The sequence below is a fragment of the Mirounga leonina genome, unplaced genomic scaffold (genome assembly GCF_011800145.1).
Source record: "Mirounga leonina isolate KUSES-001 unplaced genomic scaffold, KU_Mleo_1.0 Mir_168, whole genome shotgun sequence".
NCBI lineage: Eukaryota > Metazoa > Chordata > Mammalia > Carnivora > Phocidae > Mirounga > Mirounga leonina.
Genome location: NW_023270426.1, coordinates 43,706,056 through 43,733,318, shown reverse-complemented (window position 1 = coordinate 43,733,318; position 27,263 = coordinate 43,706,056). Strand labels below are relative to the sequence as shown.

At 41.9% G+C, this 27,263-nt stretch overlaps 1 protein-coding gene across 1 annotated transcript in view; it reads right to left on the bottom strand.

Annotated features, from left to right (window-relative positions):
- The window catches only part of MCCC2 (methylcrotonoyl-CoA carboxylase 2), a 70,877-nt gene that overhangs the window by 26,331 nt on the left and 17,283 nt on the right, over positions 1-27,263 (bottom strand). The window contains exons 5-7 of the mRNA XM_035014608.1: positions 23,376-23,503; positions 21,588-21,700; positions 6,517-6,630 (exon numbers count right to left, since the gene is read on the bottom strand). Of these exons, the coding sequence (XP_034870499.1) occupies positions 6,517-6,630; positions 21,588-21,700; positions 23,376-23,503 (355 nt within the window). The remainder of the gene's footprint in view (positions 1-6,516; positions 6,631-21,587; positions 21,701-23,375; positions 23,504-27,263) is intronic.

The following is a 27,263-nucleotide window of genomic DNA, read 5'->3' as shown; positions in this document are numbered from 1 at the left end:
CCCCTCTTTTTTTTTTTTTTTTTTTTTTTTTCATTTTTTAAGTAGACCTCACACCCAGCATGGAGCCCAGTGCAGGGCTCGAACTCAAGACCCTGAGATCAAGACCTGAGCTGAGATCAAGAGTCGGACACTTAACCAACTGAGACACCCAATCGCCCCAAGATTGTTTTCTTATTCCACCCATCCAGCAAACCTAGAAAAAACTGTCTCTGGTCTACAGATGAAAAATCTGAACCCAGAGCCACTAAGGAATTTCCCCACAGCCCCTGAGCAAGTGATGGAACCTGAGTTGAATTGAGGTATTTCTGGTCTGCAAGCCCGCTCTCCTTCTCCTACCTTCTGCACAGTAAAGCATTTGTGTCTGTGTATATGCTGTTCCCACTGCCTGGGCTCCCTGCTCTCTGTCACCCACCTGGGGAATCCCTCCTGATCCTTTAGGCCCCATCTGTTCTATGTGGTTTTCCCTGACCTGCGCAGCCCCTTTCATCATTAATGACACTCCAGAGCAATACTAGAACAACACCTGCTCATCTGTGGTCCAAGAATACTCCTTGTACACCTCCAACAGGGCACCTGCCAGACTGCGCATGTCAGTGATCTGCAGGTGTCTGTCTCTCTTGTCTCTATACTGGGAGGGCTTGATGACAGCAACTGTGATGTATTCATCTTTGAATGCTCAGTAAATTTAATGAATTAATGCCTTTTGTGGCCTATCCTGAAAAACTGCAGTAACTATCACAAACTCTTAAAAGTGCAATACCTTCAAGAGGCCAAAAAAAATCTCTAAGATTACCCACATCTAAGATTCAGCCAAATATGACCAAAAAGAAAGAAACCTCAAGTAATAAATTAAGAATGACTTAACTATTGCCTGAGAAATTCTAATAAGAAAACAGAAAAATCATTTAGTGCCAAATGTCAAACTGACCCCATAGGAATTGCTTACTGATTCCTACTGCTTTGGGTTGACTGATTTCTTTTTCTTCAAATAGGAAAAACTGTTATTAGAGCAATGAACATTTATCTAAATTGCAGCATAGAAAGGACTTATTATTCATTACATCAAAAGTTGTCTTAAACAAAATATTACTGCACAGAGAAAAGTAATTAAAATTTTCACGTCCAATTTTTCCACCCACAGAACTAAGTTCTCTTCTTCCCAAAATATTCAGTGTAAAATAGCATTCAGCCCAGACAATAACTAATTATAAGAGGTGTCTGGATATTTAAAGTTGTAAAAAGGAATAAACAACCGATATACTCTGTTTATTTCCAGGGATCTGACTAATACCAACTGATAAAATAAGGATTCGTCATTGGTTAATATTTAGTGAAGACCCACAACATGGCTGATACTTTGACAGGTGCAAGGATGATAAAAATTAAAAACAGCTCATTCTACTAAATATCAAGTTCAGAAGACAGAAGAACAAAAAGCTCCTTCAAAAACTTGTCTTACTATTAGGCATTTTTCCAACCACTTTAAGCCACTGAAAGCTGTAGCAACTCAACCGCACATTATGCATGGAATCTTTTTTCAATTTTCAGTAAAACAAGGGTCAAAATTTAGAACCCTCAAGCAGATGAGACTGCTGCTGCTTACTTTTTTTTTTTTAAGCTGTAAATATGGTCTTTCAGTGGTAGACAACAGAGCAGAGTGCAGTTCTCTAACAGGACTGCCGACTTCAGCTGCTAAATTGCTCCTAGCTGAGGTACAAGGTAAATCCGCCCCAATGACTGGACATTTTGCAACTGCACCCTTCAGACAAGCTCTTCTCTTGGAAACAGCTAGTGTTATGTCAGTATTATGATCCTGCCTACAGTCCCAAAAAGGTATTTTCAAATTTTAGTCCTATCTTCACTCATTCTTTAAGGAATAACACCTACAAACTACTGAAAGTTTGGGGCGCCTGGGTGGCTCAGTTGGTTAAGCAACTGCCTTCGGCTCAGGTCATGATCCTGGAGTCCCGGGATCGAGTCCTGCATCGGGCTCCCTGCTCGGCGGGGAGTCTGCTTCTCCCTCTGACCCTCCTCCCTCTCATGCTCTCTGTCTCTCATTCTCTCTCTCTCAAATAAATAAATAAAAAATCTTAAAAAAAAAAAAAAACTACTGAAAGTTTGTACCCTTCACTTGACAAAGGTAAATTCTAAATGAATTCTCCTCTCATTTACCAATGATAAGTATCGCTTATAGCTAGAAATAAGTGTCAAAGAATAATTGACAACACAGGCCTTTTGAATAATGCCTTCAGACTTTCATGGCATTTAAAATGGCAGCTCTTCAGGCTTACCTGATCTTCAATAACATTTATTAAAAATAAACACAATCATTTGCAAAATACACATATTTCACATCAAAGCAAGAATAAGCTCTTTTTAACGTACTCTTTTTAATAAATTCGTGTTATTATTCCAAACCCGAAGATGATTTTTTTGGCAGACTTTTGAAGCAATAACCTTACTTTTTGAGATAGAATTCATTACCATAAAATTCACATTTAAAGAATATAATTCAGTGTTTTTCAGTATATTCACACAGTTGTGGAACCATCAACACCACCTAATTCCAGAAGTTTCATCACTCCCAAAAGGAAGCCCATACTCATTACAGTCATTCCCCATTCTACCTTCCTCTTGGTCCCAGGCAACCACTAATCTCCTTGCTGCCTCTAGGAATTTGTTTATTCTAAATATTTCACAGAAGCAGAATTATGCAGTATTTTTCCTTTTGTGTCAAATTTTTCCTTTTGTGACATAATGTTTTCAAGTTCCATCCATGTTGTAGCATGTGTCAGAACTTCATTCTTTTTCATGGCTGAATCATATTCCATTGGATGTATATTATAGTTTTATAGTATTGTTGACATTCTCCTTACCTAGATAATATTCTTAGATTTCACTTAAATAAGGGGATATTTTGTTGTAAGATGTAGTCATTACCTGTGGCTTCCCCTACGCTCTCTTTATCCCTCTGGAGCCTGGCCCAGATTGTGACACACGCATAGCAGAGTGAAGGCTGCACTACTGAACATCACTGGAATAGAGCCGAGCAAAGAGGAGATGGGAAGAGCCTGCATTACATAATCCACTCCTCAGTCCTGCAACACAGGCAGCTCACCAGTGAGGGTGCACAAGGTCCCACTCTCAGAAGGGCCCTGTGCTTGGAGTTTGATGGTTACCCTACTGAAATTCTCATTTTATCTCTGAATATGTGTCCTGTAAATGAAGTCTGATGGGACAATGTGTGTTGGGGTTCAGAGCCTCAGCTCTTAGCTGGTCTGCCTCCCACCATCTTTCTGGAAAGGATTCTTGGCTCCCTGCTTCCCTGCTAACTGGTACATAGGCCCTGGGCTCTGCCCTATCTGCTCCTCCCCACTCCTGCCTAGGGACTACAACACCTGTCCCCACTAGGGACCTGGCATGGGCAAAGGGAAGATCAGGGCTCAGGCATGCACCCCCTGGTGTCTCAGGGTGGAGCACAGCAGCACCATCACTATGCTGGGCTTGCGGTGCTGAGGTGTATTCTCCAGCAGATGACATAGTGAAGGTGGGGGGGGAGGGGCTAAAGGATTGCTTTTCGCCCCTCACTCATCCAGATACCAAGCACATCCTGGCATGGAGGTTGCATACCCCTGGGGGGTCATAGGTCCACCAGGAGTTGAACAGTGGGCCCACTGGAAGCACAGATGCCTGAGAAGGGGAGTATTCTATGCTTGAAGGAACCTGCCCTTAAATATTTAGCAAATAAAAAACACCAAGACAGTTTAAGGTACCACAGAAGGAAAAGGTTTTATATTTTAGTACCTTTAACAGTATTTGTTCCTCCTTTTTGAACAAGGGGTCTCGTATCTTCAGTTTGCACTGGGGCCTGCAATTATGTAGCTAGCCCTACCAGTGATTCGTAACGATGCTAGGATTAGAAATTTAGAGCACCTCTCATAAATATTCTAACTTGTTCCTTTTTTTTTTAACTTAACCTTTTTGAAAAGGTAATGTTTTCACGAGACTCACAAAGTCAAAGGTCTCAAAATGTTTATGTTCAGCACACACATACACACACACACAAAAGTCAAAGGTCTCTCTCTTGCCCTGTTTCATCTCCTCTGCATTAAAACTATGTTTGCTGTACCTTTTCCAGAGTTTCTTTATGCATATACAAGCTTACAAATGTATATGGGGTGCCTGGGTGGCTCAGTTGGTTAAGCGACTGCCTTCGGCTCAGGTCATGATCCTGGGGTCCCGGGATCGAGTCCCCCATCGGGCTCCCTGCTCAGCAGGGAGTCTGCTTCTCCCTCTCCCACTCCCCGTTTGTGTTCCCTCTCTCGCTGTGTCTTTCTCTGTCAAATAAATAAATAAAATCTTTAAAAAAACAAAACAAAACAAAACAACAAATGTATAATTTGCCCTGTCTTACAAAAAAGTTGACCTATTATGTGCAAGCACCTTGTTTATCAACTTCTTGAGACCCTGAGACAAACAAGAATGCAACTGAGGTAGAAGAAAAAATAAGTAGAAGTTTATTTCATCAGCCATTCAACAAATGATGCTGGGCCAACTACATATCACAAACAAAACGATGTGGGATTCCTTCCTTAAATCCCACCCAAACTAACTCAAAATGGATTACGGACCTGTAAGTAAGAGCTCAAACTACAAAACTTAGAAGAAACCCAAGTATTAAATCTTCATGATCCTGCAACAGGCAAAACCTTCACAGATACGACACAAAAAGCACAGCAAAGAGAGAAAAAAAAATGCATAAACTGACCTTTATCAAAATCAAACATTTCCATGCTTCAGAGGAAGACACCACCAAGAAAGTGAAGACAATCCATAGAAAGAAAATATTTGTATCCAGAACATATAAAGAAGTCTCACAACTCAATAAAGACAAAAAGCCCAATTTAAAAAGTGGGCAAAAGGATCTGAATAGAGATCTCTCCAAAGAAGATATACAAATGACTAACCAGCACATGGAAGATGCTCAGCATCATCAGCCATTAGGGAAATGCAAGTCAAACCTGAATGAGGTACCATCCACTAGGATGGATATCATCATACAGACGCTCAATAACAACTGTCGGCAAGGAAATGGGAAAATCAGAACCCTCACACATAGCTGGCAGGAATGTAAAATATGCTGTGGGCAGTTTGGCAGGTCCTCAAAATGTGAAACTTAGCATTGCCATGTGACCCAGCAATTGTACTCACAGGTCTATAAACCTTATAAAGGTTTATGTAATATGGTTTAGTATACACACACACACACACACACGCATACACACACATATATATAAACCTACATATAAGCCTTGTAAAGGTTTATATAAAAACTTGGATATGAAGGTGCATAGCAGCATTATTCGTAATATCCAAACACTGGAAACAACCCAAATGACTATCAGCTGATAAATGGATAAACAAAATGCTGCCTATCCATACAATGAAATATTATTCAGCAAAAAAAAGAAATAAAGTGGTTTCTCAAAAAATTAAACACATAATTATCACATGATCTGGCAATTCTATGTCCGACCATATGCCCAAAAGAAATGAAAGCAGGGACTCAAACAGATATATTCGTATACTCATATTAACAGCAGCATCATTCATAATAGCCCCAAACTGGAAGCAACTCAAAGGTCCATTGATGAATGAGTTAATAAACAAAATGTGATATGTACATGCAATGGAGTATTATTCAGCCTTTAAAAGGAAGTTCTGACATACGCAACAACATGGTGAATCCTGAGGACATCATCCTAAGTGAAATATGCCAGGGCGCCTGGGTGGCTCAGTCGGTTAAGCGACTGCCTTCAGCTCAGGTCATGATCCTGGAGTCCCGGGATAGAGTCCCGCATCGGGCTCCCTGCTCAGCGGGGAGTCTGCTTCTCCCTCTGACCCTCCTCCCTCTCATGCTCTCTGTCTCTCATTCTCTCTCGCAAAAAAAAAAAAAAAAAAAAACTAAGTGAAATATGCCAATCACAAAAGGACAGATACTGTATGATTCCACTTATACAACATACCTACAGTAGTCAGCTTCATAGAAAAAGGAGAATCATGGTAGCCAGGAGCAGTGGAGGTCAGGGAGAATAGGGAGTTAATGTTTAATGGGTACAGATTTTCAGCTGGAGCAGATGAGAAAGTTCTGGAGATGGTTGGTGGTGACGGTTGCACGACAATGTGAATATATTTAATGCCACAGAACTATGCACTTAAAAATGGTTAGAATGGGGGCTCCTGGCTGACTCAAGCATCTGACTCTTGGTTTCGGCTCAGGTCATGATCTCAGGGTGGTGAGATCAAGCCCCGCATCAGGCTCTGCACTCAGCTGGGAGTCCGCTTGAGGATTCTTTCCCTCTGCCTCTCCCCCTGCTCGTGCTCTAAAATAAATAAATAAATCTTTGAAAAAATTGGTTAGAAAGGTTTAAAAACTGGTTAGAATGATAAATTTTATATTATATACGTATATTTTACTTCAATCAATCAATCAATCAATCAAGACTATGTTCTTACCAATGGGGGTCCTGCCAAGAAAATGGTACCCTGCTTGCGTACAATGATGTTTTCATCAGCCATTGCAGGCACGTAAGCACCACCTGCCGTACAGGAGCCCATGACCACCGCAATCTGGAATCCAAGCATATAAGACACCCATGAGGTGAGGTTCAGTTAGTTATAGTCTCTGGATCTACAGACCCATAAATGTCGCAGTACCAGAAGACATTACTAGCTGGTCCCTATGCTTCCTTTTAAAAATGGTCCTCTAGGGCACCTGGGTGACTTAGTCATTAAGCGTCTGCCTTTGGCTCAGGTCATGATCTCAGGGTCCTGGGATCGAGTCCCGCATCAGGCTCCCTGCTCAGCTGGAAGCCTGCTTCTCCCTCTCCCACTCCCCCTGCTTGTGTTCCCTCTCTCGCTGTCAAATAAATTTTAAAAATCTTAAAAAAAAAAAAAAAAAGGTTCTAAGTGTTTGGAATTGTTCCTTAACTACTTCTATCAAAGCCTTTTGAAGGGCTTAGGTCACATTTTTACAAAATTTATGGACATTCTCCCTGTTGGAGAGAAGACTGGCCATTTAGAACATTAGCCTGATCGACTAATGGAGAAGAAACTCCACAATCCACGCACAGGTCAGCAAAACTGTGTTGAAACTAATAATAAGTCTTTTCAACAATTGCCACTTACCTCGTGATGGGAATGCTGAAATAATTCTCCAAATGAGTGTTAATACTCGGTGTTACCCTTAATATGGTATGTTCTAAATATAAAACTAATGTTAGCATCACAGTTGAAAATCGTGTTCAAAAGCAAGTCAACTGTGTGGAACCAGGGTGATGCGTGTGTTTAGAGTCCACAGTGCTGTTTCCCCTACTTTTATATGTGTTTAAAATGTTCCATAATAAAGCTTTAAAAAAAAAAAAACACTCCTGCCTAGAGATTAGTAAGACATAAAGAATAATGAATATGGGTTTGGCTGATTACCCCGAGGTAGGAATAAATAATACCAGAGTAAAACAAGAAAAACATGTAATGGACATTTTCTTAAGTTACCACATGAAGGCACTTTTTGCTACTAATTCCAATATTCCATCAGTTTCCTTAGAGTCATTACAAATTCCCTTTCTGAAATAAAAATGCTACACTAGTATTCATCCAAGGATGCAAGGCAGCGTGAGTTAACATTTTCCCATCTAAAGGGCCATCACAAAAAGCATTTTTCCCTATTTCACGTATGTTATTCAAAATGGCTGCAACATTTCACTGTCAACATATTACAAAAGTGTTTATCACATATTGTTTTTGCTTACCAATCACCCAGAAGTTTATTTTCTTTTTTTTTTTTTTTTTAAAGATTTTACTTATTTATTTGAGAGAGAGAATGAGAGACAGAAAGCACGAGAGGGAAGAGGGCAGAGGGAGAAGCAGACCCCCCGCTGAGCAGGGAACCCGATGCGGGACTCGATCCCGGGACTCCAGGATCATGACCCGAGCCGAAGGCAGTCGCTTAACCAACTGAGCCACCCAGGCGCCCAGAAGTTTATTTTCAAAATATCTATGGCTAGAAAAACTCTTGTACAAGGGAAGGAGCACAGGAAACATTGTAACAGTGTTCACAATAGTGAAGATATGCAAATAATCAAAATACCCATCAACACTGCATTTTGAGTGGATAAATGAATTGTGAATAAGCTCTTTAAAAATCTGAGGGAAAGAAACAAATGAAATGCTAACACTTCATAAATCCAAGTGGAGGGTCCATAGTGTTCCATTGTTATTGCACTATTCTCTGTACTTTCTGCATGTTTGAAATACTTAATGGGCTTTTTCTGTAAGGCTTTAGGAATAAAGGACATGATTTCAACTTACCAACCTGTTCTGTGTACAAGAACAGCAAATACAGCTCAAACTATTTCAGTACCAAAAAAAAAAAAGGCAAGGAAGTAGAGAAGAGTCACAGTGAAGTAAAAATCTAAAAAGGCACAAATTTCATAAGTAAGACCTATAGAACTAAACAGGCATAGCAGGGTTTCATAACAGCAAATTGAAAGAAAAAGAAAAAAACAGCAAATATTCAAAGACCAAGGATGGGAGGTGAGGTGAGTGGGGGACAAAGAAAGAAGAATTTCGGTGTCGAAAGTCAGGAAGACAAAAATGAGGGTAATGAAGCTGAATGCCATCATGCCATCTCAGGGGGAGAAAACATCTACCAATTTAGTAGAAAAGTTTTACAAGTGAATAGCGAACAAATTATTAGTGCATCTACACCAGGGAATTTTACCGTATTCCTAAGGACACTTCAGATGTGTGGGGTTTTATTTCTTCCCCACAGTACTTCCAAAACCAAGGTAATCGACAATGCACTTCTCTCACATGAACTGAGAGTGGCCCCCGATGACTCCGGACTCTTGTGATTCACGTCCTGTATATCCCATCCCCTGATTGTGTGGTGGATCTGGTAACATGCTTCTAACACAAAGATTGTAACAAGTGTCACTCTTGTGATCCAGGTCTAAGAGACCATGTCTTCCCCTCCCCTCACCCCCGCCAGCCCCCTCTCTTGTCCATTTGCTTGTTCACTCTGAAGCAGCCAGCTAACATGTGGAGACTTGCTCTCTACAGCTGCCCACTTGGGAAGGAACCTAGAGATGCTTCCTGCCAACAGCTCCCAAGGAAATAAGTGAGGCCTGCAGAGAACTGATTCATGCCACGACCACGTGAGGAAGCTGGGGCAGATCCTGTCCAGTCCAGCCTAGAGAGGACTGTAGCCACCTGAGCTCAGCACTGGGGGACCCAGCTGGAGGATCCCAGTCCTGACCACTGGGGGATCCGAGTCCTGACCCACAGACACTGCGGGGTAATAAATGGTGCTTTAAACTACCAAGTTTGGGGTTAATTTGTTCTGCAGTGATAAATAATACAGAGATCAAAAACCATCTACCTTAAGTAACTGCAATGGAGGCACATCTGAAGCCTTGGGACAATCTATGTTTTGGAGTACTCTGTTGTTGCTGGTCTGCAACCTGTCTATAAACCATTCCTCTATTCCAGAGGTGGGAGATAGACCATAAAGAGAATTCTGTACCATCCCAGACAGTAATGAAAAACCAAAAGACATGGATAAACCTTGAAACCATCATGCTAAATTAAAGAAACCACTTATTATACGATCCCTTTCAAATGAAATGTGTCATAGGCAAATCCATAGAGACAGAAAGTAGATGAGTGGTTGCCAGGGGCTAGACAGATTGGATAGAAATGGGGAGTAAATGTTAATGGATATGGCATTTCCTTTTGGAGTGATGAAAATGTTCTAAGACTGACTAAATTCTGTGACTATCCTAAAAACCAATGAACTGTACATATCAAATGGGTACACCGTATGGTATGTGAATTGTATCTTAATAAAGCTGTTATAAAACTTAAGAAACAAGAGCTGGAATTATTAAGTATATAAGATTCAAACTTCTCAAGCTTTTCATCAAGAAGAAACAGGCTATTCTAGTCACAAGTACCTCACAGACACTAAACAATATCTCTAAAGCAAATTCTGATAATAGAATAGAAATAGGATAGAAAAATGAAATTTAAAAATGAATAAAATAAAAATCGAATAGAAAGATGAAATAAAAGAACAGAGATTAGTGGAGTCACTACCGTCAAAGAATCTCCTCTTCTCATCATTTACTTCTTTTCTTTTTTTATTATTATGTTATGTTAATCACCATACATCATTAGTTTTTGATGTAGTGTTCCATGATTCATTGTTTGTGCTTAACACCCAGTGCTCCATGCAGAGCGTGCCCTCTTTAATACCATCACCAGGCTAGCCCATCCCCCACCCCTCTAGAACCCTCAGTTAGTTTCTCAGAGTCCATAGTCTCTCATGGTTCGTCTTCCCCTCCAATTTCCCCCCTTCCTTTTTCCCTTCCTGCTATCATCTTTTATTTATTTATTTATTTTTACATATAATGTATTATTTGTTTCAGAGGTACAGGTCTGTGATTCATCAGTCTTATACAATTCACAGCGCTCACCACAGCACATACCCTCCCCAATGTCCATCACCCAGCCACCCCATCCCTCCCACTCCCCACCACTCCAGCAACCCTTAGTTTGTTTCCTCATCATTTACTTCTAAGCCACGCACTCACTCATGAAACAGGGTGAATATGCACCAACAAGAGCCCTGCCACTGTGTCTGCTCCTTCTTATCACAAAGCACAGGAACCCCTGGGCCGAACACCTCCAACGACCTTCCGTGTCCCCAAGCATTCGTCTATGGTACAACAAAGATCTTATATTGGGCCACGCTGGACAAGAGATATGGAACTCCAGAGAGAAAATTCTGCTTTCTCTACTAAGAGGACATTAGAAGGACATAAGTAAGATGCAGGAGCATAAACTGTTCTGCACGCACTCAGGGTACAGATTTGGCTTGCACTGAGGCCCAACACGGGCACCAAATCAGGGGAGACGGGACAGTGACTCTCTTCTGCATCAGAACGAAGAACTCCCAAGAACTCCACTGAGAGGCTAGAGTCCACCCAGTCATCCGTGAGGAGGGCTTCCTGTGACACGGACAAACCAAGAGATCCCTCTTATAGGGTTGATGAGGGAAACAAAGGCAAGAGAAACGTAGCTTAAATTAAATCTCCTTACAGCTTGCAGCCCACTGAGAGATACCTGAGACATGCAGAGTGTGAACTTCCTCAAAGAACTCGTGGCCGCCTCAGTGCCTTAATGTTTGTTTATATTTATTAAAGACTAGAAGGAACCTTATCTTAATAGCAGCTAGCCCTCAAGGTGCTGAAAGCCTTGCTTCTCAATTCCTTAGAGACTTACACTATCTTTAAACCCTACTAATTAAAAAGTATATAATCAGTTAGTCCTCACAATCCCAGTGCAGCTCTTTCTGCCCACAGGTCCTGTCCCCGTGCTTTCATAAAACCACCCTTTTAATGAAAGAAGACGAAGCCAGAGAGGGAGACAAATCATAAGAGACTCTTAATCTCAGCAAACAAACTGAGGGTTGCTGGGGTGGTGGGGAGTGGGAGGGATGGAGTGGCTGCGTGATAGACACTGAGGAGGGTATGTGCTATGGTGAGCGCTGTGAATTGTGTAAGACTGATGAATCACAGACCTGTACCCCTGAAACAAATAATACATTATATGTTCATAAAAAAAAAAAAAGATAGCAGAAAGGGAAAAATGAAGAGAGGGGAATCGGAGTGGGAGACGAACCATGAGAGACTATGGACTCTGAGAAACTGAGGGTTCTAGAGGGGAGGGGGGTGGGGGGATGGGCTAGCCTGGTGATAGGTATTAAAGAGGGCACGAACTGCGTGGAGCACTGGGTGTTATACGCAAACAATGAATCATGGAACACTACATCAAAAATTAATGATGTAATGTATGGTGATTAACGTAACATAATAAAATAAAATTAATTAAAAAATTAAAAATTAAAAAATTTTTTAAATTTTTGAAGAATCACCTTTTTATACCAAAAAATCTCCAGAATTCTTTCTTGGCTGACGAACCCAAAAACTTCCAAATTTCATCAGGGTGAGGAGGTAAGTGGTGATTCAAGACTTGAATCAAAACCAAGAAAGCAGCAAGAAGGCGAAGAATAATGTGTAACTGACCATTACACTGCTTGCCATCACTACCACAGAAGGCACAAGCAAAAATTTTGAGTAAAAGGAAATGAGATGCTATAAACAGAGTAAGAGTCTGTGAAAACTTTAGACAAAATTTCATTACCCTCCAGGTCCTGCCTGAACAGAGACTGGCTCTCACTGCACCAAAACCAAATTACATATTGTAGGTCAGCAGCCTGCCCTACAGAAAGGGTCTCTGAGAGAGAGTCAAGAGGTTTTATACCTAATTCTGAAAAGCTGTGTGAACTCTTGACCTCCATCCTTCCACTGAAAAATTGCACTAGACTATCCAGTTCAAAGGCACACTGTGATAAATGTAATGTAACTTGGCGGGGGGGGCGGGGGGGGAGTTTCAGTTGCTTGATGGAAAAGCCATTAAAAATATAGTATGTTTTGGGGTACCTGGGTGGCTCAGTGGGTTCAGTGCCTGCCTTTCAACTAAGGTCATGATCCTAGGGTCCTGGGATCAAGCCCCACACCAGGCTCCCTGCTCAGCGGAGAGTCTGCTTCTCCCTCCCTTGCTCTCTCACTTGCTTGCCCTGTCTCAAGAAAATAAATAAAATCTTTTTAAAAAATTTATACAGCACGGGCGCCTGAGTGGCTCAGTCGGTTAAGCATCTGCCTTCAGCTCACGGCATGATCTCAGGGTCCTGGGATGGAGCCCCACACCCAGCAGGGAGCCTGCTTCTCCCTCTCCCCTGCACTCCCCCTGCTTGTGCTCTCTCTGTCAAAAAAATAAACAAAATCTTTTTTTAAAAGTTTATATAGTATGTTTTTAGGGGCACCTGGGTGGCTCAGTTGGTTAAGCATCTGACTTGATTTCGCCTCAGGTCATGATCTCAGAGTCGTGAGATGGAGCCCTGCACTGGGCTTGGCACTCAGGTGGGGAGTCTGATTGAGTCCCTCTCTCTCTCTTCCCCTCTGCCCCTCCCCTCACTCACTCTCTCCCTCTCTCTCTAAAATAAATAAATAAATCTTAAAAAAAAAAGTAGGGGGTGCCTGGGTGGCTCAGTTGGTTAAGCGTCTACCTTTGGCTCAGGTCATAATCCCAGGGTCCTGGGATTGAGCCTCACATCAGGCTCCATCCTCAATGGGGAGTCTGCTTCTCCCTCTCCCTATTCCCCTCCCCCCACTCCTGCTCTCTCTCTCTCAAAAAAATAAAATCTTTTTAAAAAAAAGTAAATGTGGAAAGCAAATATTATCTGTATCACTATTTCCTTCCTCTACCTATAGAGCCTCCATTAAAAAATAAAAGCCACAAAATACACACATCAATTCAATAGCTGTCCAAAATTTAAGAACATTATCAATTATACTGACTGATCTCACCACTGATTCTGGAGTACTCATGCTTATCTGTGCTAAATAGGCTGAAATGTGCAGAGAAAACAAAACATTCACCTTACCCAGAATGCCCTGTTTCTTCCTCAATCTTTTTATCAGCCTCAAAGCCATCAGAGTGTTTTCGTCTCCCCCAGGCCTTATCTGACTTCATAGACAGGTTGAAGTGCATTTAAAAATAATGAGCAGCTCTTTCTGCCCACGGGTCCTGTCCCCATGCTTTAATAAAACCATTTTTTTGCACACAAACACACCAAAAAAAATAGGGGTGCCTGGGTGGCACAGTCAGTTGAGCATCCAACTCTTGATCTCAGCTTAGGCATAATCTCAGGGTGTTGAGGTTGAGCCCCATTTCAAGCTCCATACTCAGCAGAGAGTCTGCTTGAGTTTCTCTCTCTCCCTCTGCCCTTGCCCCTGCGCGCTCACTCTAAAATAAATAACTCTTTAAAAAAAAAGTGATATGCAGTGCGTGTCCTAACTAAGTCCTTCAAAACAATAAACATGCTCTGAAGCAAAGAAAATAAATTTCAAAAATAATGAGCTAAACCAAGAGGGGGGAAGTGAGGGGGGAGAAGGAAAGAAGAAAGCAAGGACACCTGAAATAATTTTAAGTACCTCACCAAAAAGAAGAACAAACAGGCAGAGATGCAAAGAAAACTCAAAAGAAAGGCCCAAGGTGCTGAACCCCCACACGGCTGGATGAATAACGCCTATTTCAGAAGAAATGCACTGTTAGTCACAACGGAAACACTCTCTTCCTGGTACAGTAAAGGATTACCATCTTACAGGACAAGAGGTGATGCAGCAGAGCAAAGATCCATCTAGACCAGGCCATCGCTAATTTTATTTTTTTAATTTTATTATGTTATGTTAATCACCATACATTACATCGTTAGTTTTTGATGTAGTGTTCCATGATTCATTGTTTGCGTGTAACACCCAGTGCTCCATGCAGAACATGCCTCCTTAACACCCATCACCGGGTTAACCCATCCCCCCACCCCCCTCCCCTCTAGAACCTTCAGTTTGTTTCTCAGAGTCCACAGACTCTCATGGTTCGTCTCCCCCTCCGATTTCCCCCCCTTCATTTTAACCTTCCTACTATCTTCTTCTTTTAACATATAATGTATTATTTGTTTCAGAGGTACAGATCTGTGATTCAACAGTCTTGCACAATTCATAGCGCTTACCAGAGCATATACCCTCCCCAATGTCTATCACCCAGCCACCCATCCCTCCCACCCCTCACCACTACAGCAACCCTCAGTTTGTTTTCTGAGATTAAGAATTCCTCATATCAGTGAGGTCATATGATACATGTCTTTCTCTGATTGACTTATTTCGCTCAGCATAATACCCTCCAGTTCCATCCACGTCATTGCAAATGGCAAGATTTCATTCCTTTTGATGGCTGCATAATATTCCAGTGTGTGTGTGTGTGTGTGTGTGTGTGTGTGTACACACACACCATTCATCTGTTGATGGACATCCTGGCTCTTTCCACAGTTTGGCTATTGTGGACATTGCTGCTATAAACATCAGGGTGCACGTACCCCTTCGGATCCCTACATTTGTATCTTTGGGGTAAATACCCAGTAGTGCAATTGCTGGTTTGTAGGGTAGCTCTATTTTCAACTTTTTGAGGAACCTCCATACTGTTTTCCAGAGTGGTTGCACCACCTTGCATTCCCACCAACAGTGTAGGAGGGTTCACCTTTCTCCGCATCCCCACCAACATCCATTGTTTCCTGACTTGTTAATTTTAGCCATTCTGACAGGTGTGAGGTGGTATCTCATTGAGGTTTTGATTTGGATTTCCCTGATCAGGCCACCACTAATTTTAAAAATTAATGGTGATGGGAGACCTAAAGAAGACAAAGGTCCCACCTCTGAAGAGAATTAGAAGTCTCCCATTTCAAAAAACAGCAACATGGAGCCACAATCCAGAAAATAAAAGAAGCGTGTTCCCAAGATCATCAAGACATTAGGCATGGATTTGCAGAAAGCCCAGCAAAGGTATCCTCAGGACATGAAACTAAGCAAGACCACCGGACACCAGTATGCCAAGTCTTTAAACGTCATAAACAAAAAACAGGTCCTAAAGCATACCAGAAAGGAAGGAAAGATGAAACAGAAGAGAGTACAGAGGCAGGTACCTCATGTAACTGTCTTTTCTCCTTGAGAGCAAAAACAAAATTTTAAACCTTCTAGGTCTGTAGGAAGCCATCCACATTTTTACCACTGCAAAGATACAGGAAACAACAGCGATATGATTGTCAAGAGACATGTATCTTAGAAAAAAGTGGATAAGTGGATTTACAGTGTGCAAGGTTAATAACAGTAACTAAAGAACAACCTTGGGAAAGAAGGCAGGAACTGAAGGAGTAAGGAAGCTAGTGCTCCCTATCAAAATGTACACAGACCGGGCCTCCCTCTTTCGTCTGGGCTGCCGACATGCCATCCGGACTGAGGAAGACCCAGAGACTTCGGCGATACGTGAGCCGTGGCCACGGCTGCATTGACAAGCACACAGGAGGCCGGGGTCATGCTGGTGGCATGTGTCACCACAGGAACAACTGAGACACATATCACCCAGGTTACTCCAGAGCAGTTGGTATGAGACATTACCACTTAAAGAGGAACCAGAGCTTCTGCCCAACTGTCAACCTTGATAAGCTGTGGGCCTTTATCAGTGAGCAGACACAGGGAAATGCCGCCAAAAACAAGAATGGAGCTGCTCTTTTTTTTAAGATTTTTTTTTTTTTTTTTTTTTTTTTTTGAGACAGAGAGAATGAGAGACAGAGAGCATGAGGGGGAAGAGGGTCAGAGGGAGAAGCAGACTCCCTGCCGAGCAGGGAGCCCGATGCGGGACTCGATCCCGGGACTCCAGGATCATGACCTGAGCCGAAGGCAGTCGCTTAACCGACTGAGCCACCCAGGCGCCCCGGTATTTTTTTTTTTTTTAAAGATTTTATTTATTTATTTGAGAGAGAGAGAATGAGAGAGAGCACATGAGAAGGGGGAAGGTCAGAGGGAGAAGCAGACTCCCTCCCGAGCAGGGAGCCCGACGCGGGACTCGATCCCGGGACTCCAGGATCATGACCTGAGCCGAAGGCAGTCGCTTAACCGACTGAGCCACCCAGGCGCCCAAGAATGGAGCTGCTCTTATCACTGATGTGGTGCGATCAGGCTACTGCAGAGTTTTAGGAAAAGCACTTCTTCCAGCCTGTCATCATGAAGGCCAAATTATCAGCAGAAGAGCTGAGGCGAAGATCAAGGGTGTGTGTCCAAGTAGCTTGAAGCCACATGGAGGGAGGGTCATTAAATGTTAACAAGTGCTTTTCCAAAACAAACAAACAAACAAACAAAACCCAAAATGCATACATAACATAACTACAGTTACAAGTGATTGCTTTATATAATAAAGTATATAAACAACAACTTAAAAAATGAAAATAAAGTATAAAACTTGTTTTCATCAGTCCATCTAAGCCAAAGTTTTAAGTAAATAATAAAGCATACATTAAAATTTAAGAACCAGTACTCAGGGGCGCCTGGGTGGCTCAGTCGGTTAAGCCGCTGCCTTCGGCTCGGGTCATGGTCCCAGGGTCCTGGGATCGAGCCCTGCATCGGGCTCCCTGCTCGGCGGGGAGCCTGCTTCTCCCTCTCCCTCTGCCTGCCTCTCTGCCTACTTGTTCTCTCTCTCTCTCTGTCAAATAAATAAATAAAATCTTTAAAAAAAAAAAAAGAACCAGTACTCAGTATGTCAGATATCACTTAAATAGTTATGAAGAATTTCACTTTTTTAATAAATATTGAGTTAAGTACCTTCTCAGGGAAATGTATGAGGATATAAACATTAATCTGATATTGTCTCTAATCTCAAGTGGCTTAGAGTCTAGTGAGGGAAATTAGTCAGGATAAATCTAGATAAAAGGAATAAACACCATTAGTAAGGTATAGCTCAAAAATTATGGGAGTTGGGGGGCCTGGGTGGCTCAGTCGTTAAGTGTCTGCGATCGGCTCAGGTCATGATCCCAGGGTCCTGGGATCGAGCCCTGCATCGGGCTCCCGGCTCGGCGGGAAGACTGCTTCTCCCTCTCCCACTCCCCCTGCTTGTGTTCCCTCTCTCTCTGTGTCTCTCTCTATCAAATAAATAAATAAAATCTTTAAAAAAAAAAAAAAATTGGGGGAGTTGGGAGGAAAAGATTACTTCCAGGAAGGGATTCTGGGAAGCCTTCCTAGGAGAGACGTCCAATTTGAGCCTGTAAGTACTAATGGGAAATCCACGCAGACAGCGGAACACCCAAGGGTAAGCAGAGGTGCAGCGGGAGGTCAGGAAAGATCATGGAGATGAAAGGTATGTCATGAGCGTTTATGAAACCATTAAAGACAAGTTCCTGGGTGGGATTGGGAGGATTACATGGAGAGAGTGGGGAAACAAGGAAAAGCCAGAGGCAAGAAGCCTAAAGAGGATTTCAGGGAAGGGAACAAATGATAAGACCAAGGGGTCATACAGAGTGAGAATCTGGTCTCTCGGAGGCTAGCGGGACCTCTGAGGGCAGTGGATTTAATGGAGAGTGAGCAGTCGGGAACGGAGGTCCTGAGGCAGTTCTTAAGGAGTCTGCTGATCAGGCGAAGGAGAGAAGCTTCGGGGAACAGGAGAAGCTAGAAAAGGTCCTTTTGCCATTGCTTTTGGTGCTTTTTCTTTTTCCTTTAAAAACAGAAGTCAACATGGTTATTGGCTGTGAGAAAAAAAAAGTAGATGAGAAAATGTTAAAGTAAGAGAGAAGGGATAGATGATGAGGCACAAAGGAGAGGTTGGCGTGAGGATTATAAATGACAAGTTTAGCTTTGGAGAGGAAGAGGGACAGTTGTTTCTGGGATAAAAGAAGGCGAAGTCGCAGTGTGTTTAGTACAACAGTGCTCACAAACAGCCTGATTTCTTCAGTGAAGTACGAAACAGCTTCAGTGCAGACGTGGGGTTTAGAATTCACTTCCTGGGGAGAAGATCAGAATAAGCGCTACAGAGACTGGTACACAATAGCAGTTAGAAATTTTTCTCCAATTCCAAGAGACTCATAAGAATAGAGGCAGGTTAACCTTTCCCCTAAACTTCCTACTGGAGTGAAATAGAAAAAAGATATGCTAAGAGAAGTGGCTAAGTTAAAGAAATATTGATGTTAAAACTTTTAAGAAACAAAAATAAAATAGGAAAAGGGAAAGCATTCAAATGCCCTTCAGACATTTTAGATTTTTTTTTTTTAATCATAGGCAGGTACTACCTATTCAAAAATATGGACACTTTTAATTTTAAAAAGACCTGTTTTTTAAAGCACTTTAAGCTTTAGGTTCCACGGGAGCAGAGACCCTACCTGGTTTAGGTGCTTGGTTTACAGTAGGTCCTCCATAAATGTTTGTTACATGTTGATTGTTAAAAGCTACACGAACAGAAAGAAAGGGCAAAGAATAAGCATGCAAGGGGCACCTGGGTGGCTCAGTCGTTAAGCATCTACCTTCGGCTCAGGTCATGATCCCAGGGTCCTGGGATCGAGCCCCGCATCGGGCTCCCTGCTCAGTGGGAAGCCTGCTTCTTCTTCTCCTATTCCCCCTGCTTGTGTTCCCTCTCTCACTGTGTCTCTATCAAATAAATAAAAAAATCTTAAAAAAAAAAAAGTTTAACAACAATAACAAAAAACGAATAAGCATGCAAGGTGACAGACAGGTCTATACTGGGTTGAATGAAGGCCCCCCAAAAATATGCCCACACCTGAATCCCTAGAACCTTTGATTATGACCTTATTTGGAAAAAGAGTCTCTGCAAATGTAATGAAAGTAAGGATCTTCAGATAAGATCATTCTGGATTATATGGGCAGGCCCGAAATCCAATGACAAGTGTCCTTGTGAGAGAGAGAAGAAAAGACACAGACACACAGGGGAGAAGGCTGACAAGGCAGAGATCAGAGTCACAGAGCCACAAACCAAATGAGCACCTGGAGCCATGAGAAGCTGGCAGAGGCAAGGAACAGAGTCTGCCTTAAAGCCTTTTGAGAGAGCCTGGCGCCATTGCTACCTCAATTTCAGACTTCTAGCCTCCAGAACTTGAGAGAATAAATTTGTTATTTTCAGCCCCCCAGTTTGTGGTAATTTGTTATGGTAGCCCTAGGAAACTAATACAACTAATACAAGGTTAGTACAACTATACAAATTATAATACCAGATTAAATGGGCTGGTTTCCCCTATAAAACAAAAGATCACAGGGTGCCTGGCTAGCTCAGTTGGTTAAGCGCCTGCCTTCGGCTCAGGTTAGGATTCTGGAGTCCCAGGATTGAGTCCCACATCAGGCTCCCTGGTCAGCAGGGAGTCTGCTTCTCCCTCTGACCCTCCTCCCTCTCATGCTCTCTCTCTGTCATTCTCTCTCTCTCAATAAATAAATAAAAATCTTTAAAAAAAAAAAAAAAAAAAAGATCACAGTAAGAATTTCATTACCAGGTAATGGAAGGACTCTGTGTGCAAAAGTGAGCAAAGCTGAAGTTTCTATTTAGATAAATAAAGCACAGATGGGCAAAGTCACTACATAACAATAAGATACAAAATAAATAATAACAACTATATCAATAGAAAATAAAGATAAGGGCGCCTGGGTGGCTCAGTCGGTTAAGCGACTGCCTTCGGCTCAGGTCATGATCCTGGAGTCCCGGGATCGAGTCCCACATCGGGCTCCCTGCTCTGCGGGGAGCCTGCTTCTCCCTCTCCCCCTCCCCCTGCTTGTGTTCCCTCTCTCGCTGTGTCTCTCTCTGTCAAATAAATAAATTAAATCTTTAAAAAAAAAAAAAAAGAAAGAAAATAAAGATAAGACATAATAATTACAAGTGAAGGCTAATTTATTAGACTATTACTAAAAACAGTACAAACTTAAGAAATCCAGTAACAAAACATAAACAAAGGAGAAGCATTAGTATTATGAAATATTTCAAACATGCCAAAAAAAGATTACAGAATAACAAAATAAATATCCTTTAACCTAACACCCAGTCTTAACAAATATTGACATTTGGCCAAATTCACTTTAGCTTTTTTTTTTTTTGAAGATTTATTTATTTGTCAGAGAGAGTACAAGCAGGGGGAGCGGCAGACAGAGGGAGAAGCAGGCTCCCCACCGACCAAGAAGCCCGATGTGGGACTTGATCCGAGGACCCAGGGATCATGACCCGAGCTGAAGGCAGCCGCTCAACCGACTGAGCTACCCAGGCATCCCCACTTCGTTTTTTTTTTTTTTAAGAAATAAAACATTTCAGGTATAGGTGAAATGTTTATATAACATTTCCTGCCTGGCCCCTTCCTCCTGGTAGGTAACCTCGAAGGTAACCACTGTTCTAAAGCTGAGTGTATTACTCCCACGTACATGTTTAAGACATAAGTAACAGATTGTTTCATGTATTTAACATTTACAAACAAAGCAAGTGACTATGTATTTATTCCACTATTTTTACTCAACTTATTCCCTGAGACTTATTTATGTTGATGCATGCAATTCTAGTTCATTCATTTGAACAGCTAAAAATCGTTACTACTTATCTCCCAATAATGGTCACTTAGGTTGTTTGTTAACTTTTGCTATGTTGATGCTACAACAATCTTCCTCGCACCTGTCTCCTCAACTAGACACCAAAGTGCCTCAGAACATAGTCCTAAAAAAACAATTACTCAGTGATGGGTATTAAGGAGGGCATGTTCTGCATGGAGCACTGGGTGTTATACGCAAACAATGAATCATGGAACACTACATCAAAAACTAATGATGTAATGTATGGTGATTAACATAACATAATAAAAAAAAAAGCAATTACTCAGTGCCCTTTCTTTTCAAAAACTCTTTTCCTTTGGTGAACAGCCTTTATGACAGTATAAAACTATGCCAGTAATTAAGAGAAAAATCTGAATGGAGATAACCTTAAGGCACTTTCTGTGGGGAAAAACCTAAAATCTGTATTAAGTTGCATTTTAAGTCATCTCAGCATAACTAATTAGCGATGGCATTTGGAGCAAAAAACAGTACATTTCATTAATGAGCAATTACCTGTGCAATATTTTGAGAAGACATAATTGCCTGGTTATAGAATATACGGCCAAAGTGATCTCGATCTGGAAATATGTCTGCTTGTCGAGGTAAGTTTGCCCCTCCTGAGTCAACTGAAGACAAGGGAAATAACAGAAGTACATTTGAATGAACAAAATACCCTGCACACAGAGAGACTTGTATCAATGACAACAACAGTTCTTAATCACATTCACAAAAAACTTGCCCTACCGTTCTAAACTATTCTACAGCATCTTTCTCCAGTCCCCCAACACAGCCAAAAAAAATTCACTGTTTTCCTCAAATCCATTAGGATCTCCTCCCTGTGCAAAATTCCACTTGAAACGTTTAGGACATTCTCTCCTTTGAGGACAAGCTAAAGCCCCAGAAACACTGTAAATTCTTAACCAGTTCAGCTAAAAAAAAAAAAAAAAGTGTCTTTCCCTCTTTTAAACCAATACAAAACCATCTACAGAATTCATGTGACAATTCATCACAGACTGCTTGGGGGACTGTTTTTACTGCAGAGCAGAGTGGGGGCTAAGAATGTCCACTGAATGTGGAAAAGAGTTTGATGACTTCAGATTGTGTGATTACTGGTGTGTTTCCTAGCCATTCTATGCCTCACTCTCCTCACCTGTGAAATGAAGGGGACAACAGTAGCTCTCCTAAGGAGCTATTCCTGGGATGACATGAAATAAGGTATATAAGGTATGTAAGGTATTAGTTCAGCACAGTGTGAGTGCATATAGCAGTGTTACATTAAGTTCCTTCATTGTTCTTTAATACATGACATCCCGTCTCCAATTCATTCAAGCTTGCCCAAGACAGGGACAACATAATACTCTTCACTCCATCCCCTATTGGTGTTTGGCATAGCACCTGAAAGCAGTTGGGCCTCATTTGCTGTTTTCTACATATGCAAAAAAAAGTTCATACTGTGAGTCAAACAAGTAAATTCACTTTTGCAGGAAAAAAAAAATCTCTACATCAGTACCTGTTCAAATACCCACATAAATAAACAATATACATATGCTGGCATTTCACCAAACTAAACCAAAATCCAGGCAGTGCCAATTTTAAACTGCCTTGCTTTTATGTTTCTTTTGAAATATCCTTAGATTTAAACGTATTTTAATTTCAAATATAAATTTACTTGAAGAATTCAATTTCTTTAAACTGTATTTGCTGAAATTATTCAGGCATTTAACAAAGTACCTAGCACTCAAAAGATCCATAAATATCAGCTATTATTTTTTCATAGTTTGAACTCATTAAGGTTAAGACAAAAAGAAAATACATAGAAGGAAAAAATCCACACGCATGAAGAGGAAAAAAACCTGGCATATATGAAAATACTGTCAGGGGCGCCTGGGTGGCTCAGTCGTTAAGCGTCTGCCTTCGGCTCAGGTCATGGTCCCAGGGTCCTGGGATCGAGCCCCGCGTCGGGCTCCCTGCTCGGCGGGAAGCCTGCTTCTCCCTCTCCCACTCCCCCTGCTTGTGTTACCTCTCTCACTGTGTCTCTCTCTGTCAAATAAATAAATAAAATCCTTAAAAAAAAAAAAAAAAAAGAAAATACTGTCAGAGGTTATTCCTCAGTGATGTTATTACAGGTAGTTCTTGTTTACTTTTTCTTCCAGAGTTTTTAGCAAAGAACACGCATTGTGTAATTACAGGAAAAACCAACAAATTTTAAAAATACCCATTGATAATGTCATATATAGCCTTCTAAACAGTATTGTATTTTACCAGCTAAAAATAGTTCATTTTATGACTCTTGTGACTTGCCCAAGTAAATGCAGGGGAGTCTGTTTTGCATTGCAATTTCTTGCGCCCGTAAGTGTTTCTTCACAGTCACTGGGTAGTAGGAACCTCCTTTGATGGTGGCATCATTGGCAACAATAATGCATTCCACTCTGAAAGGGAGAAATTTCATTACAAAGAGAATATGAGAGATTCTTCAAAGTTAAAAGGCCAATTACGTCTCCTTATAAGACACTCCAATGCAACCTTCGACTTCTAGTACATTTCACCACTGACAGTCATTAGCAGACAATCTCATGATACAAAACCAAGCTTTAATCACAATTCACATACTCACTTATATAATGATCACTATGAACAACTTTACAAACTCATTCTTAATGTTTAGAGTCATCAGTCCTATGGGCACCTGGGTGGCTCAGATGGTTAAGCATCTGCCTTTGGCTCAGGTCATGATCTCAGGGTCCTGGGATTGAGCCCTGCTTCTTCACTGCCACCCCCACCCCTCCTCCCTGCCCTTTGCCCCTCCCCCTGCTTGTGCATGCTCGCTCTCTCTCTCCCTCTCCCCTTCCCTCTCTCAAATAAATAAAATAATCCTTAAAAAAACAGTCATCAGTCCTGTATTAGCAGTGAAAAGCTAACAACCTCAGCCACACTTCATAAAGGGTCTTCCAATGAAATGATCCTAGCAAGATTATAATAATACAAAAAAAAAAAAAAATCCTACTCTCAAGGGTGAGAAAATCCCTCCTAATAAACCACCAAGTTTCCTTGTAGGAAGGTAATTTGCAAAAAGGAAAACTGACCCACCAAGAGAATTTATTTTTTACATTTCCAAAAGTTCTTCAATGTTACTACCACATGCTTTTTTATAAAACTAAAAGAAATTTAAAATACGGTATCTATCTTGCTTAAAGTAACAACAGATACAAACTATAAAATAGTATATTGAAAACATAGACTATAATGTGTTATCAATGGTACCCTTTCTCATCAAAACCAGTTGGTTGGATGCCATGACCACAAGTAACATACAAAGAGCAGGGTAGTGAAGGCAGAGTATCTGTAAGGGAAACTGCTTGATATTGCCAGGGAGCCTGAAGGTCAGGGGCTGACTTGAAACTTGAGTGAACAAGAGTGTGCTCTTTACCAAACTTTATCTCCTTTATGTTTATGGTATTATTATTATTATTTAAGATTTTATTTTTAAGTACTCTCTACACCCAATGTGGGGCTCGAACTTACAACCCCAAGATCAAGAGTCATACTGCTTCACCAACTGAGCCAGCCAGGTACCCCTATTTATGATATTTTTTAAAAATCTCAGTTTAGGGGGGCGCCTGGGTGGCTCAGTCGTTAAGCGTCTGCCTTCGGCTCAGGTCATGATCCCAGAGTCCTGGGATCAAGCCCCGCATCGGGCTCCCTGCTCGGCGGGAGGCCTGCTTCTCCCTCTCCCACTCCCCCTGCTTGTGTTCCCTCTCTCGCGGTGTCTCTCTCTGTCAAATAAATAAATAAAATCTTTAAAAAAAAAAAAAATCTTGTAAAATCTCAGTTTAGGGGGTGCCTGGGTGGCTCAGTCGTTAAGCGTATGCCTTCGGCTTGGGTCATGATCCCAGGGTCCTGGGATCGAGCCCCACATCGGCCTCCCTGCTCAGCGGGAAGCCTGCTTCTCCTTCTCCCACCCCCCCTGCTTGTGTTCCCTCTCTCACTGTGTCTCTCTCTGTCAAATAAGTAAAATCTTTTAAAAAATTAAATAAATAAATAAATAAAATCTCAGTTTAGGGGCGCCTGGGGGGCTCAGTTGTGAGGCATCTGCCTTCGGCTCAGGTCATGATCCCAGGGTCCTGGGATCGAGCCCCACATTGGGCTCCCTGCTCCATGGGAAGCCTGCTTCTCCCTCTCCCACTCCCCCTGCTTGTGTTCCCTCTCTCGCGGTCTCTCTCTGTCAAAAAATAAATAAAAAAATCTTAAAAAAAAAATCTTACTTTATATTCCTTATAATTCTAAAAAGTAAGTCACTGAGTCCCTGTTGAAAATAAAGTAGGGAAGAGCCTCGGAACAGTGGCCTCAGGTAGTGCTGTGCTGCTGACATTAAGGGATGTGGCCAGCAGTGCTCACAAGATAAAAGGGCTCGTCTCCTTAGAGCATCGATCTTATTGCTAGAAAGCACTTTTCCATATTACAGTTAGCATTTTAAAGTGGGATGCCAATTCTTCATGACTTTAGTAAATAAACCAGACTTCAAAGGGAATTTCAGCTTCTGGCAGGATGGTGGGGCTATGATCTCATACCCCCAGAGTCTATTCATCCTCCCCTGCCCTGGGGGTGCTGCCCTAGAAAAGCTGAAGAAGCTCCGATATGGGAAAGGGGCTATGGAGTCAGACAAGCTATGGTGAAATTCTGGCTCTGCCGCTTGCTAGATCTTCCACAAGAGACAGAGCCACTTGCCTATTAAAAGGTCAGAGACATGATACAGAATGAAAAATAAAATTAGTCCACAAAAACACTGCATTGTACATCTATTGGTTCTGCCTACTCAGAATCTATTATTTTGGCAATGGAATTCAACTTTCTTTCAGAAAATGACTCTTACCTAATCCATGTGGTTCAAGTGGGACTGACCCCCAAACCTATCTTCAAAGGTGTACATAGGAAGCAGGACTTTGTACCTAGAGTCCACACCGTGGCTCAGTAATGGGCTTGGACCCCAAACCTCACCCCATAGGAGCTTCATGCCCTCTCTAGGTGCACTACTCTGCCCACATCCCCATGTGTCCACCAACCAGGAAGTGCTCAGAACCCAGTCCTCTTGGGTTTTATGTAGGCTTCACTGCACAGCCACGACTGATGAATTCACTGGCTGATTCAACCTCCAGCCCCTCTCCCCTCCCCAAAGGTGGGGACTGGGGAAGTCGGTAGGATAGAAAACTTCCAACCCTCTAATAACATGGTCGGTTCTCCTGACAACCAGCCCCTGGCCTTGATTGGGGTCCAAAAGCCACCTTCGTTGATATAACAAAAGACACCATGACCATTCTCAACACTTCCAAGGGTGTGGGGAGCTGTGAGCCAGAAACTGTGGACAAAGACCGAAAATCTATGAGGAATAAATTTTGGTCATCTGAATGACCAAATATATCTATCTTACAAATCACAGTATTATAGTAATACAATATATAATTATTATGTATTATTAGTTACTAAGACAAGGTAAAATATATAATAAAAAAAAGTAATTGTGATGGTCCTATGTTAAGATACAATGGTCAAGGGGCACCTGGATGGCTCAGTCGTTAAGTGTCTGCCTTCGGCTCAGGTCATGATCCCAGGGTCCTGGGATCAAGTCCCACATCGGGCTCCCTGCTCTGCGGGAGGCCTGCTTCTCCCTCTCCCACTCCCCCTGCTTGTGTTCCTGCTCTCGCTGTCTCTCTCTCTGTCAAATAAATAAATAAAATCTTTAAAAAAGATACAATGGTCAAGGGATGGTAAAAATAACAATAACAGCCCATATTAACATGGCACTTAACAATGCACTAGGTGTCATTATAAGGCTTTAGATAATGAGGTATCCCATTTTACAGATGGGAAAACAGGCACAGTAAAGTTAAGTAACTAGCCCAAGAGTACCAACCAACAAGTGGTAAAGCCAGCATTTGAGTCTAGGCAGCCTGGCTCTCAAGTGCATGCTCCTAAACACTGCACTGGGGGAAATATGAATGGAGACCTGAAAGATGAGAAGGAGCCAGCCATTCAAAGAAACCAGGGGAAGAACACTTGATGCAGAGCAAACGGCTCAAGTATAGGCCCTAAAGCAAAAATGAGTTTAGTGCATTCACGGAATAGCAAGACCGGGATGGCTAAAGTGTTAGGTACAAAGCTAAGGTGAGGAAAGCAGGCAGGGACCATACCACA